At 40.8% G+C, this 18,945-nt stretch overlaps 1 protein-coding gene across 10 annotated transcripts in view; it reads right to left on the reverse strand.

The window, feature by feature from the left end:
* The window catches only part of mef2d (myocyte enhancer factor 2d), a 121,920-nt gene that overhangs the window by 75,582 nt on the left and 27,393 nt on the right, over positions 1–18,945 (reverse strand). For 9 of the 10 annotated variants that reach the window (XM_024267230.2, XM_024267232.2, XM_024267227.2 and 6 more), the window contains exons 2-3: positions 3,676–3,772; positions 3,406–3,584 (exon numbers count right to left, since the gene is read on the reverse strand). In XM_024267230.2, coding sequence (XP_024122998.1) covers positions 3,406–3,459 — 54 coding nt within the window. In that variant the 5' untranslated portion in view covers positions 3,460–3,584; positions 3,676–3,772. Of the gene's footprint in view, positions 1–3,405; positions 3,585–3,675; positions 3,773–13,346; positions 13,663–18,945 lie in introns of those variants that run through there. The other variant, XM_024267229.2, reaches the window with a different exon arrangement.

The raw sequence follows: 18,945 nt of genomic DNA on the forward strand, positions 1-18,945 counted from the left end.
TTCTGCCTGCTTTAATACCCTCACGCTAATTTAAACTGCTCTTGGTGGGTAGATCTGAAAGGGTCTGAGGCCAAAAACAAGCTAAATGACACCAGACCACGACACGAATTATCTACCATTTTTTTTTTGCTGAATTACAACCAAATTCTGTTTCCAATTCAGTAATCTGGTTCAATATATCCACAGGCCTATGCCTTTAAAGTTCTTTTCCAAAGAAAAAAGATACTTAGCATCCATCTTGGCATGTTTGAGATGGTCTACAGCTGTTTCTTGGCATAAATATGATTAGTGATTCAAGATTCTTTCATTTCTGGGAGGAAATCTTGCCTCCTCTCCTCACATCTTCTGCTAAAATAGGTCACAGTAATAATAAAAAGTCAACTCTTTCCGTTTTATCTTTGATGTGACAAATGCTGCTCATAAATAAAAAATAAAAAAAAAATGAAGTGCATTCCAACGTTTCCAGTCCTTTTTCTCTGTGTTCTTCCTTGTGAGTCTTTGTTTCAATAAGAAATGTGGTAATTGAGATGCTGTCATGTTTCCAGCTGGGGCCCACACTCTGAACACTGTTTATTTTGCGAAGCTTATGGCAGCATCTCTGAATCAACATGTAGGAGGTTGACAGAGGGTGCATGTACTCCAAAATTCATTTGATTTCCTTTTAGAGGCTGCACTGTTCATTAGCTGATCCAACACAGAGACAGTCTGCAAAAAAAACACACACATTTCTTCAGCAGCGTTACACTCCGTTCCACTTCAAACTAAAAATATTTCAGTTTTTTTTCATTCCATTTTACTGTGTAGGTAGTTGGAAACGCATGAAAAACAGTATCTGTACTTTTCCCTGAGAAGAGGCATCAAACTATCAGTCAGCCAGATTGCCAAACTGATTAAAAAAACATTTCTGCTAATTAAATCTTTGATTGGGATCCATTCGTGTTGTTTGATTTTGACATAACGACCATGTTTTACCAAAGAGGGCATCACCTTATTGACAAACGGCTCAACACTTGTTCAATACAAATGCACACACCAATAACTGAAGCCGGTCCGGACTACCCCCCCACCCCTGCTTTTTGTATAATTGTGCGCTGACAAATAATAAGCCATCACACTTTGCTGACCCCCTGCAGAATCCATTTAATCTCCAATATAGTAATGAAACCTGCAAAGATTGACGAGGAGAAAACGAAGGATAATTTCAAACCCTACAGCCACCTCGCTCTTTAGGTCTTATTTAGCGAAGCACTTTGGCTCTCTCCTTCTGTCTCTTTGTCTTTTTTTTCCATACTCATCTCGATCCCTCTCTGCTTTTGAATGTGGGCACGTCAAATCCATTACTCAATCTGCTCAATGGAGCGAAGCCCATTTACCAGTTGACTCATTTTAGATGGATCATTTATCCTTTCATCCTCTGACAATAGCTCTGATGCAATCAGCAGGATTTATTTTTTAATTTTTAAAAAACAAAAAAAATTCACAACTTCATCAGGTTTTTTTGTTTTTTTCCCAACCTGGAGTGTTTAAGACTAAAACCTTAAGGCTTGAACAGAAGTAAATTCATGAAATTATGAAAAAAATCTTGTTTTATCTGTAGCTTGTAAAGAAACAACAATTCACATAAATATTGTATTATCAATATGATTGAATAAGGCAATTAGACTATAAATTAAAACACCATCTTGGTCTTTACATCTGCCAGGTGGTATGTGGGTCAGGATGTTTTTCTTTTTCACACCAATGTCAACACTTTTCTCCTCTTTCCTAAGCAAAGGTTAGGAGCTCAACTGCTAGTATTTACCTCTACTTGTAAACTTGTCACTGTTTGAATATCAGTTATTGATTGGATAAAGTTTTTGACTGGTAAACAAAATGCAGAAAAAGTTTTATTTGTTCACTTCAATCGATAAACCATACTCATACACTATAAGGCATACTTAAATACATATAAAAAAAGAAACGACAGCGTGTCTTATAAGCAAGAGCACTTTATGTATTGATTGATTCTGGTTGTGTTTAATGATGTTGAAGCAATTTTGAAAGGTATGGAGCGCACTGTCAAAATTTCGGTCTGTTTGGGTGTTATTGTGAATGTGCTAAAGCAGCTAACGTACAGCAGGTTCAGACTGTAGTTAATTTCCATGTTGCTAACAAGGTGGAGAGTTAGTATAGCTACAGTAACGTTTGCTTAGCCATTTAGCCCGATGGAAATTTCAGAATAAGAGCAGCACAACTTCCGTCCGGAGGCCTTCACTCATCATCCAGTCAGAGCTGCTGCTGGCCGGTGGCCCAGCTGCCACCGCCCTGTGCCACCTGATTTTGTAATGGCGTCATCTCTGCCTGTCACTGGACTGCCATCGTGCCACCTTGAAAAGATTCCGGGCAGCCACTTGCCAGTGTCAACTTTTAGAAGAAAATTGTCCGGTTATCATAAAATTTTGACTTGTTCTTAAGACCTTCACCATAGGGTGTGTAAAAATGTGACAGCCGCCTCCCGAGTACAAATTACCACCTGCCAAATTTGCTGAAAAACTTGCATTTAGGTCGCAGCAGAGTGGTATTTTGGAATATATGACCAGTCTTTTAGTTTGTAAAATTTGAAATCTGACTTTTCATTGATATACAGCAGAAAAACAGCTCTTCTGTAGATACAAATGAGCTTGGCTTAAAAAAGTTATTCAAATTAAATTGATCTTTACCGAAAAATTGGTGTGAAACAGTATAGATTTATCAAATCCATGAATTGATTTTTCTGTTGTTTTATCTAACCAGATAAGTAAACAGAAAACCAATACTCATTTAGTGAGACAGCCTGACCAAAAGGTGGAAAATGTTGCATTTATTTCAAATAAAACCGCCTTTCTGCTTATTTTTTTGAAGGACTTTGTGGTTTTTATTCGTTAAAGTTGCACTTTTATTCTATTCAGGGTGTTGTGAAAACAGTCTTTCAATTTCAACTGTTAAAGTGTTTAAAAATTGATATTTGACAAATACCTAAATGGATCATTTAAAGGATTTGTAAACTGAAATCGAATCAAATCAGTGATTTGGCAACAATACCAGCAGATTAAATCTAACCACAACAACACTGAAGATCGTTTTTCCTATCTGTGTAGTGTTCATTGAGTAGAGTTGATGAATGGGAATGATGCTGTTCTTTAAAGCAGAATAGATTTTTCTCGTTCATAATCAGCGCAGAGGCAGCCTGTGTTTAATTCTCTCCTGGGCAGAGAAAAGAGGAGCACAAAGGTGATCTGGATCCTCTACTTTGAGTTGACCCCCTTCACCGTGGGACCTTAACGGCCACATATTGGTAGTGAAATGATGATTCAGCTGTCGCAGGAATTGAAGAATTAGAAGTTGTTACAAAGTGAGTAAGCTTTAGCTCTCTTCACTCAGGCTAACCTGTCTGTTGCGTTCATCGGTGATCCTTTGAATCTGTATCTTTTTCCTCCCCATGGTTTTGGCGTTGCAGTGGGAGGAGCCGGGAAACGGAGGTTATACCGGAGCTCAAGGATGGCTGTTTTGGGGTCTCTTCCTCTGTAGGGCGTTTAGTTCTCTCTGTGTTGCTCCGCCAGAAGCACCTGAGCGGTTTGTAACACAATGTTTAGAAAAAAAGGGGTCAATAATAAAAAAGAGGGAGAAGGACAAATAGAAGAATGGGATGTGCAGCACCCTCTTCAGATCATGATCCTGTTGCTGAGGGCAGGTCATCCACGCTCAGACTCCGCTGGGATCTTCTGCCCTCCCCTTCACCTCTGCTGGGCAGCTCCTGGAAAGAAACAGAGGCATTCATCAGACTGAAAAGGGCACAGAGAGAGAGGCTTTGTTTGCATACTGTGACCCAGTTCAGCCACTACAAACACTGTCTTTGCCTTCACCCAACACTAAGACAATAAATGACACAGCAAAACATTTGAGGCACGTTTAAATCAGAAGCACATTTGGCTTAAACTTGGTGGAGATTGGGGTGGAGGGGTGTTTGTGTCGCTCCATGCAAAGCCAGAGGCCCTTAGGGGTCTTGTGAGGAGGGAGGCTGTGCTGTGTCAGCTTCATTAGAGGCATCACCGCCACATCACTGATCTGCAGGTCGCCTACGGCAACCGGCTGCCCAGGCTGGGCCGCCTGGCATGCCGAATGTGATCCCCAATCAGAGGCACAACAGAAATGAGCCGCTTAGTTTGTGGATTCTTCCTGTTCAAAACACTGTCTCGTCTTATGAGCATTTCTCTACAGGAAACTGGGTCTGTGTTTAACCTAATTTGCATCAACTTGACAGTCAGTGCTGCTCGGGTGAAAATTACCCTGTTTTTAACCGTGTTGACTTGATTTTCCAAACTCTCAGGACAGAAACCTAACATTTCTGCAAAGCAGCACGAGCGGAAAAATTTTCCCAGGCGGCTCTGACTAATCAAGTACAAGCTGACCAATAATATGTCTACAGACCCCAATGAAGTTAATACGAGAAAAACTTGAAACAAAAGTGTCATAAAATGCTCCGACACCTGATCAAAACACAGGAAGGATCTAAATCTTCCAAGAACAAATAAATCAAACGAGCTTGAGATCTTCTGCAAACTCACAAAAAGATATGAATGAGCAAACATGGGGCTGGCAATAGAAGCAGGGACTGATTTAGGCCTTGTTACTACTATTTGTGGTTTTGCTTTAAAAATAGTACTCTATATATACATCCAGACAGTGCTTACACACCACACACACACACACACAAACAGCCGCGGCCAAGTGGCGGCACAACAGAGCAGAAGCATCTGGAAAGCCTTGAGTACAGACACAACACCGGCTTCTGAGGGTTGTTTGCATTCCTTCTACCTGGGGGAGCAGCGGCAGAAGAAGGCCTTTCATTTGCATCCATTCTTACGAAACAAAGAGCTGGAATCTGTCTGTCATGAGACTGACATTCCTTTTGTGCTGCTGCAAGCGATGCAGCGAATGCTCATTTAGAGAGAATGCAATTGGTTTTCCTTTGGAGTTAAGTTGCTTATGAATTATGCACCGAGGGAGAAGAATGGAGGCGGGGGGGTGAAGGAAAAGGGGTGTTATGAGAGTCATAATTGCTCGGTAAAAAGACTTGATGGAGAACCGGAGGCTGCCTGAGCCTGGTTCTTGCGGGGAGCATCTAGCGTGAGCTGGAGGAGCCGAATGTGCCGCATTTGTCACAAATAAGCTTTCCAACCCCTTCAGCAAAACAATTGTCCAAAAAAGCCGTCTTTAACTCCTCTGCTTCTGTTGATCTAACTGCCATTGACTCGCACAGATTTACCGGGAACTTTTCAACAAAGGATGAGAGTGAATTCTGTCTGGATGCCCTCATTAGTGTCCCTCCAGAGCAAACAGACATTTCTACCACGCTGCGCATTCACCGCTTTGCTTTAGCTTCAAATGACAGAGAATAAAGAGGCAACATAGTTTAACAAAAAAAAAATAATAACAAGGTGTGTGTCTCCCTACATTTTCACAGACCTTGTTAGCCACATAGTTTGTGAGAGATTCGCTCCAGTTGCGGTGAAGTTCAAAGGCAGCGAACGGAGGGATTTGTCTTTCGGCTGTGAGCCGATCACACATGAAAAGGCTGCTTTATCTGCCCGGGGTGGTCAAGTCTCGACCTTTTACCCTTCATGCTGCTGCGGCTTGCTTCCCATGTCTGATGTCAGGCAGAATCTCTGCTCTCACATGAGAAGCAAAGGGCCTGGAGTGTGTCTGCTGCCTTGATGAACAGGAGGGAGCGATACAGAGGCTCTGGACAATGAAAGGATATACACCGATGATTAGAAATCCACAGCCAAACTAAATTAGGAAGCTGGGGAACACCTACACATTTTATTCCACCAAGGAAACGTTCCTGGAGTGCAAGGAAGCACAACTTTTGAGAGAATGATGGGAACTGTGCAGCTTCTTCATGCAGCGTGCTTTAGAAGACTAGAATAATTGCTTTATTAGTAAGACTCCCTGTACCCTAAAAAACACTTTTTTTCTTCACTAGACAATTATCTCCATAGTTATACTAAATAAAACCTGGATTCTCGTTAGAAAAATACATTGTATACATAAATAGAAATTATAAAAAAAGCTTTGTTTTGTAAGAAATTTGTTACGAGGGTGAACGGGGTAAACGTGACTCGCTAAAGGGCATGTCAGGCAGATTTTCCCTGCCAGTTGTAGTTTGTGAACTAGTTACCTTCCCTCTGACAACCTGCCTTGCCGTCCTCCGGGCTGAAGCTGCCCTTAATATTACTGAGAAGTTGCCACCAATGTTTCTGCTGCAGGCTGAATGTATCACCGCCCGCAGGGAAGGGGCACAGCGCTGTGACTGAGTCATGACACACACAAAAAAAAGAAAAACTAAACACTTCCACGCCACAAAATCCAGCAGGGGAACAGGGTGTTTGGCCTAGACGCGCTCTGCGTCATAGGGCAGTTGGCTTTTATTGGGGGGGACGGGATCTAATGAACAGATGATGAACCCTGTGTGAGCACTGACGCACGGCTAACAGGGCACTGACTGAGGCCGTAATGAGGGGCAATTAAAGAAAGCCAAAATGTGGGAGCTTAAATAACAAATACATCAATAAATGGGTATACTCTTTACGTGTCTGGAAGCTTGCTTGTGAATGACAGTTAGCACAGCAGGAGGTGGAAACAGTGGAGGGGGAGTGCAGCAGAGAAGATGGGTTCGGGCCGGTGGAGCCACGCCAGAAGACAGCTGACAAAGAAATCCGTCACTTTTCCCGAGTCAGCATCGAGCACCAACATCTGTCAAATCTAACCACAGCCAGATCTACTGCTGACACCAACTGCATGGTGCCTAAACTGTGATTACTCAAACCCAGACAAACCTGCCTCTTCACAGCTGGAATGAAGACATGGTCAGTCATGGAAGTTTAGTAAAAAAAAGAAAAAAAAAAAAAAGACATCATGTCAAATTTGCATGAGTTTATTTGAGTTATTTGTGGTTAAGGAGCTGGTTTAAATTAAAATATTTCCTCAAAGTGTAAACAGTAATAAAAAAAGGGATTATAAAAAGTTTGATAATCAGGAATGATTCCAATTCGACAAAAATGTTGTCATTTTTTACCAACATATTTAATTTTTACATATATTCCAAGTCATTATATTTAACTATCAGAAAATACATTTTCCCATCTCAGGCATTAGTTTTATTTTATTACCTATTAGTATTTCTACATGTGGTAATAGTATCTCTCTGAATGTTGTTGGTCACCTTTTGGCATCACTGATTTGCACGGGTGGTTTGGCAGAGATGTTTACGCCGGATGCCCTTCCTGACACAACGTTGTCTTTATCCGGGCTGGGGACCAGCACAGGGAGACATTGACTTGGCCCCCTTGTAGCTAAGTAGTTAGGTTGCATTTGGGTCTTACTCAAGGGTCCAAAATGAGTTAAGCTCATTGTACAACCTAAGAATCGAACCTTGATTTCCAAAGACTTGCACTTAACCAACTGAGCTACCCAGCTTTGGAGCTCTAAATGTTATAAAAATGTGTTTATGAAAAAAATTAAATATTTGTCTTCTGTTTAAATTGAATCATTGCAAACAGAAACTTGACATTAAATAACATATTTTTGAATGAAATGCAAATTAGGAAAGTGTGCCATTCCCGTAGAATTACTCTTGAATTCATGTGGAGGTAAAGGATAACCAGACAGCTAGCAGCAACCACAAGAAGACAGGAAACCTCACATTAAAGAAAATTACCGAAGCACTTGGTATTAAAAGATATGCACCAATTTAAGTCTTCAACGTTTGACACTGATACTTAACTTAAACACACAATAGCACCCTTAATTAAGAAGCTCAGTCATTAGAAAGTCAGTTTATCTCTGTGTCTGCTTTTTTTTTTTTTTTGCTATTTAAGGAACAATGCCATTATAGCATTCACCCTAAAGTAAAGTCATATATAGTGCATGAATGCCTGAATCTTATATTTATGTCTAATGTTACATTTAGTCAATTTAATTTACAATAACAGTATAAGTTTGTGTGAAATTGGTGCAAGTCAAGCCATTAATTATTATCCTAGTTTGCATGTCTAATCTCCTAAAAGTTATGCTTCATAATAATTGAGATCCTCCTAAAATGTCTTTGTGGCTCCTCATGGTGAGACTGAACTTTAATATGAAGAAAACATGATTAGAAGTTATCAAAAGAAACAAAAAAAGACAAGGCTGTGTAAGCTGAGAGGAACCGTAAGAAAATGGCAAAGCATCATAAAAAATGCATCATCACTCAAAAACAATTTTTCCCATGACAATGACATTCAATCTGCTCTTCAACAGCCCACTGCATCCATCATAACACAGAAAATAACTTAATTATGATCTCACAGTTTGACTTAATTTCACAAAGAAGAGCGAAGGCTTGAAAGGAGGTGATGATCTAATTTATGCCTGAAATACTTTTCTTTTTTTTCTTGCTTTTATACTTTTCTCATTCCAGAAGATAGTTATGAGTTAAGGATAGAAAGTTTGGAAAATCCCAAAAGGAATCGTTTACCACTGACAGTGACGCCACTGCGTCTAAATATGCTGACAGACTTGAATCTCACACCGAAGCAAGCTGAGAATAATGCCTCCAATTGTGTGACTTGATCTTTGAAATTTGTGAAAAATGTTTAGATAACTTAGCACCTCTGCCGCAGAATTAACACAAAGGTTAGAGAACAATTTGCAGAGAAGATTTAGGGGTTTGAGTTTCAAAGGGAGTCGTGCTGGCAGCAGCAGGAACGATGCTCTCCGCAGCTGCCCGTGAAAATGACGGATCTGTGCCTCAGTTTGAGGTAGGAATGATCAATATTTAACCAATATTTGTTCCCCACGTGCTCAATCAAAAAGGTCTGACATGATGGAACAAACAAAGGATGACAAATGATCCCATCAGATTCTCTGCACAATTGGGCGTCACGTGAGATCAAATCCACAGGTATTTGGGTGTCTGCTTTATGGAGAAACAAAGAAATGGTGTAAAAAAATCAGAAAAATGTTTTTAATAAAAACACCAAGTGCGAAAACAGCCTTACCCATCCACCATCCGTAAATAAGACTTTCAATAAGAGGTATGTTAAGAGTTAGGTTTAATGTAGATATGAAATAATCAACATGCCAGAGATGCTCACGAGTCTTGTTTTGCAAGCTCAAGTCTAGTCTCAAGTTTTTAATCACTTTTCAAACAACTTGTGAGGACACAACAGGCAGTTGGTGCTTCTGCATTCCCAAAGCAAAAGCATTAGAAAGGGAGGTTTATTTTTAGATCTGATAGCAATGTCCTGGAGCTAAAAAATAAGAACAAACAATGGAACATTGTTCACAAGTCCCAAACCTCAAACTTCAAGTTCTTAAGGTTCCATTGACGGTATATGAGAATTAGACCGAGTGAGTGTGACGTCATCCATAGAAAGTGGCTATGATTTAAATTAAGTCAATTCAATCACCATTTTTGTTCAGTACAATGGCGCCATGTTGAAGCCAGATGACGTTAGTAAAAAGTTATTGGTCCGAGTTGAGTCAACATTTCTATGGCAACTACTCTGACCACCAGGAGTGAGCTTGTTGGAAGTCCAGACGTATGGACAGCACAAAATCTGTCAATCAAATGTTTTGAACATTTGAAGTGAGACTACATCTTTTCATTGAACCATTTGATTGGTCAGTTTACAACTTAATTAACTTGCAATACACCAAAACAATTAAAATAGCTTTAGTAAGAACATGTTAAACACAGGTAGTTGAGCAAGAATGGCTATTCTGACGACTGTAATGGCAAAGTGATAGCTGTTAATTTCTCAATAGAAGTCTATGGCTTTTGGCTTTTTGGAGCAAGCAGGTACTTCCTTTTTGATACACAAGGGAGGAGGGGTTACTTAGACCTTTTCTCATGCAGCGGTACATTCAACGGTTGAATCTCAAGGTTTCATGAGACTAAGACTATGATTACATACAACAAAATTCCACCGCAGGGCGACCCAAATTCAAGTTTTCAGCAAATTCGGAAGGTGGACGCAGAGCAGCATTTGTAATCGGAAGGTGGCAGTGGCATTTTTACACACCACGTGGTGGTTGTGCAGTTTTTTTTTTTTTTTAAAAAGGTAACATTTTAGGGTGGCTGGACAATTTTTCTCTAAAAGTTGACATTGGTCACCTGGGCACATTTCAAGGTTGCACAGTGGCAGTCCAGTAACAGGTGGGGATGGCGCCATTACGAATTCGAGTGACAGCTGCGTGGCCACATGCCAATGGCAGCTGGAATGACCGTCCGGCAGCAGCTCTGACTGAACGATGACTAAATGTCTCCAGACGGCAGCCATCCATATCTAGTGCCACCTGCCGCGATCTACTTTCATGACCACAGCAATGATTTGAAATATTGAAGATTCTGCCGATGCCTTCCCATCGCATGGTGACAGTTGTACTTGTGACCGTAGCATTAAGTGTGACTCAAGCGGTTCAAGTCCCCTATCTCTGTCCCAATCCAGACATGAATCTTGCAGCAAAGCAAGCTGGGAAAAATGACCTCAAATAATCGAAAAAGACCTCTGATATTCTGAAGTGATCAAAGCAAACTTTAGACAAAATGTCATGAAAAAATTTCACAAAACCGGGAAGGAATAAAGTCTTCGATCTGACCCAGAAAGACCCACTGTCCCACAGTCCAGGCTGACGGATTCGGGGGGAGATGGGTGTGTATTTGGGTCACTGAAAATCCCTCATCTGCCCTGACGAGGGTAGCTCTGCGGCCCAACCTTGAGGCTGTTCTGCCAGCACCAGCTGTGTGATATTTACAGCCTGTTGCCTCATGTTCCCGAGCAACCATTGGACACAGCTACCACCACACTCATGCCTCAGGTCACCAAGCAGGCATCTTTGCAATATCAACAAAACGCTGCGGCCGACTCGGTGGTCGGAGCTTCAGCAGGTGGAGCAAATGCAGGGCATTCTGACAAACGGTGGAGGAGGAAGGGGTGCTGCTGGCCTCACATCTGAGGCCTGGCTCATGATCGTGCCCGTACGTCCAGGTTGCCAACTCTGGCAGTGGAATACGATCTCCCTCTTCGCTCTTCTCCTTCTAACCAATCATGGGTGAGACTTTGGAGAGGTGGGGGAGAGAGAGGGGGGGTTGATGCACTGCAAGGGCAGCACTTCAGAGGTGGTGGTGTGGGGGAAGGGATGAGATGCGACAGGAGGGGTAGTAACGAGATCTGTGCCTCTTGGCTCATGAATCACGCCTGCGCTGCCAGGCCGCTATCAATACTACTAAGCCAGCAAACACACACAGCACGTATGTAAAAACAACTGCACACACTCACAAAAGAAAAAAACACACACCTACGCATTTAACACAGGGTGCCCTAACTGTCACTGATCTACTGTTTGCATTCATTGCCTTTGGCATGAATACAATAAAAAGTACCTTGCAAATACTCATAATCCACTTGTGCATGCAAGTACACACAGACACAAGTGTGTCTTTTGTCCAGAGGCTTAGAAATTGTGTGTCACTTTGGCAGCCAAGGATTACTTTTGGTACGCTAGCTGACTCAGACTTGTCGCTGCTTCACCAGCATGGAATATGCGGTTTGACCAGTCAGGTTACAACACAGCCAAAGGTGAACAACATGCTAAAAGGCACACCCATCCCAGAAAGATGCAAAGAATCCCTACACAAGCTGAAGCTACCATAAAACATTGAGTTCTAGTTTCAAGAATTTCTTCAGAATTCACAAACACAAGTAACCAGATCTTTTCTGTTGACCATTTTATCTGTAGCTGCAAACGCTGCAAGAAAAATGTCTCTTGTAGAAAACATTTCCACATACAGAAGTTGACAAGCTAAACAGTTGCCATTTGGCTTACAGGTGGGATCACAAACAACTTTTTTCCATCCATATCATTACTCAAAATAGCTTTGCATTAGTAACAATTTACAGAATTCCAAACAGTTTTTCTCATGATGTCAAACTTGCTGCGGCACAACAACAAAAGCTTGGTGACGTATGAAAATGTCCTAAAGGCAAAAAAAAAATGATTACGTCAATGTGACACATCAAAAAAAGGGTGAGAACACCCGTACAAAAGCTTGTCATCACCGGCTAAACGTGTTCTTGCAAAAGGATGGATCTTACACAAGCCAGACAAGCAAGATCAGGATGACCGATTGACACAAAAACATGATCCTTTATCTCCAAAGCCATCAGGCTTATTTTTATGAATGCAGGTGAGTGGGAGGAGGAATGTGCTTGTTTTGGCTGCAATAATACCTGAAATTTGTGAGCTACAACAATAAAATGTGGGCAGAGTATGCAAAGGGCACTCAATAATAATAATACAACAGAGAAAGATAAATATGTGAACAACCAAAACCCTTCAAAATATAAACATACCCCGGAAGAAAATATTTTTTTAAGACAAACTGAATCTATTGATTTATATTTCTGACTCATTTATGGATCTAAATTCCATGAAGTTCAAAATCTCCCAGCTCAGAGAGGCACAAAAAAAAGACTCAACCGCAGTGCCTTTGTTGTCAAGATAACCTTCAAAACAAGTGTTGAGCAGCTGCTAGGAGACTCAAAATCTGTCCAGTCTGTTTCACGCTGCTTTAAAAACATCAACAGGAAACCAAACAGCTTGATTTATAAATTCAGGAGTACAAAGAAAGCTAGAAAACTTTACACAATCCTAACAAGAGCCAAAAGTTTCAATAGGTAAGCAATTCCAAAAAAATAAAATCCTGACTTCAGTGACCCTAAAATCTGAAATAGAAACACGAGTTGAACTGTAAACTCTAAAACGACAAAATGGTTTTAACAAGCGTTGAAAACATAAGCGCCCCAACTCTTGCTCAACACAGTAATGGCCATGAAGAAAGAAAAGGAACAGGTGGGATGTTAGGAGCTGAACAACAACATAAGCTATTCACCATAAATCAGCACAACTGCTCTCCTTCACTTTTGATCGTCTCTCGGTGGATTTGAAGCAGGGAAAGGTGTCAGCATGGCGGCTGACGATGTACAACAGGCCACACTGAAAGTCACCTCACACTTCTCGCTATCTACCTCGTAAAGTCCTTAGAGGCGCCAGCAGTGGAGCCCCACTGACGTCTTCCTGGACTGATTAGAAAGTGAAAAACTTTCAACGCTTCCAAAACTGTCTTCTCAATATTTCGCCAACATTAAACAAAAAGTTGAAGTGTTTAAACAGAGTATAAACATAAATACTACCAACAATTTCACTTTCTACACTTTCATGGCTTTATATCTCAGAGTTTGTGTAAGTTCCCCCGCAAACACATGACCCACAAACCGTCTTACCGTTAAAGTTTGAAGGGCGCAATAAAGAAGAAAAACCATAAACAGTATTCCAGTCTCAACGGTCACAGATGGATACAGTCCTGAGGAGACAGCACGTCTAACTCTGAGCAGCACATGTGCCACTCTGCCATCGACTGCTGAGGTGACAACTGCTGCTGGAACGCCTCACTCTGGACGCCCCAAATTACCCCTCTCACCGGACACCCCACGCCACCCTGAAGCCCCCCTCTCTCTGCTGTTGCTGCTTCTTGTCACAACCCCCCCCCTCAACAGTCACATAGTGTATTAATCTTCTCCCTCCTCACCCGTAAGCCCCTCCTAGGTCACCCTTTGCCCTAATATGCCTTCAGCAACTGCCACCAATTCATCAGTGTCCACATTGGCAAATAGAAGCCTACTGACCGCTTCTTTAAAGACTTTTCAGACCATTTACTTCAAGCCATGCAATCCTAAAAGCCACAAATATTCACTTAAGTTATTTTATGATTTCGTCTCTAAATTGTTTGTTTAATAAAGTTCCCACAGTTCTGAGTTCTTACTAAAATATTTTAAGTTCTTACATTTTGGAGTTATGTAACTCCTTGAAATGATTCTTCAGATTTTTTAAGAGTTGATTGAACTCAAACTGGAAGTTTAACGGAGTCCATAGGCATGAGTGCAAGAGGGATGAGGGAGTCACTTGCTGCCTTGCTGTCTGTCAGATCTTTGGTGCACACCAATCTGTCCCCTGTGCACATGTGTGAGTGTACATCTTCCATTTGGATCATGAGCTGCTGCCAACAGGATGGCAGCTGCCAGCATACTTTTTGTTCCACTGGAAGCTTAACACCCCCCTCTTCCAACAAACTACCCCTTAAATCTTTACACACACACATACACAAGTTTCACAACACACATTTGCATGCTCAGCTGTTGCAGGGTTCAACACACCGGTAACGTCTCGTGCCACAATGCCGGAATTTTTGATGTTCGGTTTTACAGTGACTCCACTGCTGTCAAACTTCAACAATAGTGCCGCCACCCTGTCAGCTCCAATGAAGTCCTGCTGCTGACACTTCTGTTTTGATTAAATGTCCAAAACTGTGGATATTAAAAAAAAAAGTCCTCCTGGCAGGACACCGTTGGATAACTGCGGAACGGACTGTAAAAGGAGAGATTTGTTCTGTGTGACTGTTTGCGACGGCGATGCTGCTTCCCAAGAAATGAATCTCTGCCGGAGCCCTTTCCCGACCTTGAAATCTCCGAGGAGGCCTGGAGGGTGTGGGAAATGGGAGGCCAGGAGTCTGCTAAACAGTTGTGTCACTGAGTTTCCACACAGCTCGGCACATGAATGTTCGGGTGCAGGCATGCATGTACCCATGGCCGAACGGGTTAAACAACAAGCAAAAATTCCAAAGGCCAGATGGAAAAATCAAATCAACAGAAAAGAAAGGAGGCAAGTTATCCTGATCTGTATGGGGCACAAACTCCATCAATGAAGAGTTTGGAAAAAGTTCTAATTTTACTCCGCGCAGGACAAAATAAGCCTCAAAACAAGTCCTCAAACTACCTTCACCATCTGCTAGCCTTCAGGTTTTTCTCCCCCCTCTTTGGCATCCACATTTGTCGTTCACGTGCACGACTGCCTGGGGCCCACCATGTTAAACACACAACCTTGGCCTGGAGCCTAAAATGGGGATCTACAAGGCTACCTCCGGTCTTCCTGACAAACTCAATGCTGGCCAAGACTGTGTGGTGCAAGCTCCATGCGGTGGGGATCCGGCAGTGAGAAGAGGCAGGGGAGGCACAAACGCAGAGAAAAAGGATATCTATTCTTTCTTTTTTAACAAAACTGAAAGGAAGCAGCTCCTTTGCCGACAGGCAAGTGTATTTATGTTGAAAGGAAACACAAAAGCAATAAGCCACAGCTCTTGCAGAGATAAACATCCATCCATGTAGCTGAAAAAACCTTTGGAATGGTTGTGGAAAGAGCAAAAGAAAATATGTTTTTGTGTATTTTCTCCTGTGAAAGACATTTTACCTGAGGGATATAAAATGTTAAAGAAAAACTCAAAGCCTTTAGTTGAAGATAAGCTTATTTAGTACTTTGTCTTTGTACCAAATGACTAATAGGTTAGTGAATAAACATGATATGCTTTCAAGGGTTTGACAGTGAATACCCTGATTATGCAAATCTGCCTCCCTCTCGAGGATGAGGTAAATTTAAAAAAAATGACAAAGCCTTTTTTATTGGTAGAGCAATAGAGTTCTGTATTTCTTGTGTAAGTGACCCACATTATTTGACGAGTTCCACTTTCCCCATGATGTTGAAAATTCTTCTTTTGTGCAAGAAAGTTAAACAGATAAACAATCCAAAGGCAGAATAGAGATAAGCGGCATTACCCCAAAGTATCTATCATGAAATTATCAGCACTTCATCTTGGAAATCCGGTGAATTCCTCCCAAAAGAGCCTTTAGTGAATTTAACCAATTTACCATTCAATTATCGCCCACTGATTTCCATTTATGTCAACATACTAAAGAATTCCATTATGATGAACAAAGGTCTTCCCATGTGGTCTAGAAATTATAAAGTGGGTCAGAAATGCCCCATTTATCTGAAAGATTCCATTAAATTTGTGAAGTTTCATTTAACAACGGAGAATCTAATGCCTGACGGTCATGAGGGTCAAATGCTGTTATTGGCAACACGATTTTAAATCGCTTACTTAACAAACTTCCATGAAGATCCCATAGTATTGAGTGAATTGAGATTGATTTTCTCCTAAGGTCAATGTGGCTCAAAGAACAAGCATGTGGAGGGAGTGAGTGAGTGAGAGACAAGGCTGTATGTGTTTTTTATGAGCCTCGCTCTGTCTCCACAGAGGTTCACCTCCTTAACACGCAAATGTGGGCAAAAAGGAGCTTTTGTCTGTGAATCCAGTTTGTTTTTAAGAGTTGGCTGATGACAAATGTGTCTCTTTTTTCAGATTCTAAGTCTTCAAAGGACTAAAAATCAAACATTTTTCTCAGTTAAATATAAAATAAAATAACTGACTTACAAGGGTTGCTAAATTTCACAATCTATTGTCCAACTTTTTCTCCTATGACAAACCTGAAATTAGTTTACCGTCACATTGACAGAGGAAAACATCAAATGTCCTAACAAAGAAGTAGGAAAATAATTGTTTTTTCTTCTACTATGATGATCCATTACTAAACTTCCTCAAATAAAGCCTTCAGCGCTTGCATAATCAATGAATAAATCGCTCTATATTCAAGTTTCCATAAAATGATGGATATGGATAATTGGAAAAGTCAATACAAGAGCTGATTTGAAAGCCATTTCGACCACAAAAAAAACATTTAATCATAATCAAACACACAGATTAATATATTGTAACTAGGGTTGTGTCAAAATATCGATATTGCGATATATCACAACATTTACTCCTGCAATTGATTAACAATGGGTTCTCACCAAGTATTAATGTTTTATTTTTGTATGAAGAGACTGTAAAATGTTATACTCATCCTCCTTTGGTGAGACGTTTCTTTGGAGGTAGATAGGAGGTGCACGTTTCAAGACTGGCTGTCTTGGCTTGGCGTCAATGTTTGTCAAAGACATAGTATTACTAATATCAGCAATGTTGCACAAAAGTGTGCACAAAATAAGACACGAATTGTTCATTTTAACCGTGTTCAAGCTCAAAGATAAGAGATATATTTTCCTAAAACATTTGTGTTTTTCTATATAATGAGAGTTATGATTTTGACCAATTATCGCGGTATCGTGATATCATCGATATTGTGTGCCATGTATCGCGTATTCCATTGTATCATGAGGTACTCAGCGATTCCCACCCCTAAATTGCAACCTTAGAAAACTGTATTTAAAAAGTGACCAGTGCTGTATTAGTCTCTTTTATAAGTCCTTAGCCTCCATGTCTGTCAAAATTTTGTGCCTCCAAGCCCTTAAAGCTGTCACAGCTGAAGGCTAAAGGTCGTAAGCAGCAAGACAAGCCTCAACAGAAGAATAAACCTGTTCCCTTCAACTGTCTGCCTCAATCAACTGCTTCACCCTTTGCCCCCAAAGAACTCTATGAGGTCTCCTGCTTCTCAGAACATCAATGTCCCTTCAGCATCCTCCTCTTCATCAAATTCCCATTCCAGTACTTGATAATTAGAGTCTGATGATGGTTAGATCAATAACGCAGCGCTGCCTTCATAAGCAAAGGCAATCTCTGAGGAGTAAAATAATAAAGGAGCGGTTTCCTGTGTACAGTACAGCTTTTTAAAGGTGTTACTTTTGTGGTAAAAGCTTGCTCTCTCGGGGCCAAGTGAGTTAAAATAAAATAACAGCTAGCCACGCTCTCCTAATTAATGCTCCGTGCTTGTTTCCACATTATATTTTAATCTATCAAGTAAATTAAAGCCATAAATCACTCAACACCTGTGACTCCCACGCCTGTTTAAGAGATGGCAGACATTTAGCTTACGCCCAGAAAAATAAGAGCAGACGTCTGTAATCAGATGCTCATCAATGTCAAAATCAGGGAGGTGTCTGGAGTGAGGGGCTTTGAATAGGAAAGTATGAAACAGTCATTATCTTTAACAATTAAAGGAGATATTACTGTTTTCCAAAGCTCAAAACTGTTGATCGTAATACCCATGGTTGCCCATGTTGGTTAGGAGGTTAAGCATACACAGATGTTTATTTAAATGAGACAGTTTAGTCACAGATGAAAACCAAAACTTGCTTTTTTAAAGTGTTAAAGTGAAAGATTTAAAACTAATTTTTCACTATTTGGGTTTGCTTTAGAGATTCAGATACTCCCCCATTCAATTTTAGACTTTAATTTTTATCAATTCTCACCAATTTTGCTTTAAGTTTAGCTTCAAAACCCTTCAGAAATACTTTTCAAACAAGCATTTACTAAAGTTAACCACTTTATGGGACGTTTTAGAACCAAAATTATAAAAGGAGATAAGTTAAAGCTAGGAGTTTACTTAGCCTTTGCAAAAGAAAGTAATCAAATGATTTGTGAGAGAGACAAAAATCTGTCTCTGTAGCTGCAAGTTTTAGCTGATTATTATATAAATAAGTTTGAAAAGAGGCATTTAGGCATCGCTTAAATGCCACTCCTTGTTCGCCGAGAGCCAGATGGGTTGATTACTTTCTGTCAAATGTGAAAAGAGCAATTTGGAAGTAATTTTAAGATTTATACACCCTGAGAGTAAATATTTTCAACATAAAATATGCTAAAGAGACAGGAAATGTAACAAAATGACAGATTTGTTTACATCAGGTTTACTTATCGATAGGAGTGCAGCTTATTAGGACAAAGATTTGGATGTAGGCAACACATAGGCGAAGTAAGAGCGGGCCATCGTGGTGCTGACATAAAGCGGCGTGTTGTGCACACATAAATCCCCAAAGGCGACAAGGCATTTGATGTGCAATGGGGCAGTTGGGGCCACACGGAGCCGGCTCTCCTCCCCCCTGACTTTGACTAACACACGGACACACACTTCTCCTCAGAAACAGCTGACGTTTAACAGGCTTACAACAGCTGACAGGCTACAGGTGGGGCAGAGGGGACCCTTCATAAGCACTCCA

The sequence above is a fragment of the Oryzias melastigma genome, linkage group LG16 (genome assembly GCF_002922805.2).
Source record: "Oryzias melastigma strain HK-1 linkage group LG16, ASM292280v2, whole genome shotgun sequence".
Classification (NCBI taxonomy): domain Eukaryota; kingdom Metazoa; phylum Chordata; class Actinopteri; order Beloniformes; family Adrianichthyidae; genus Oryzias; species Oryzias melastigma.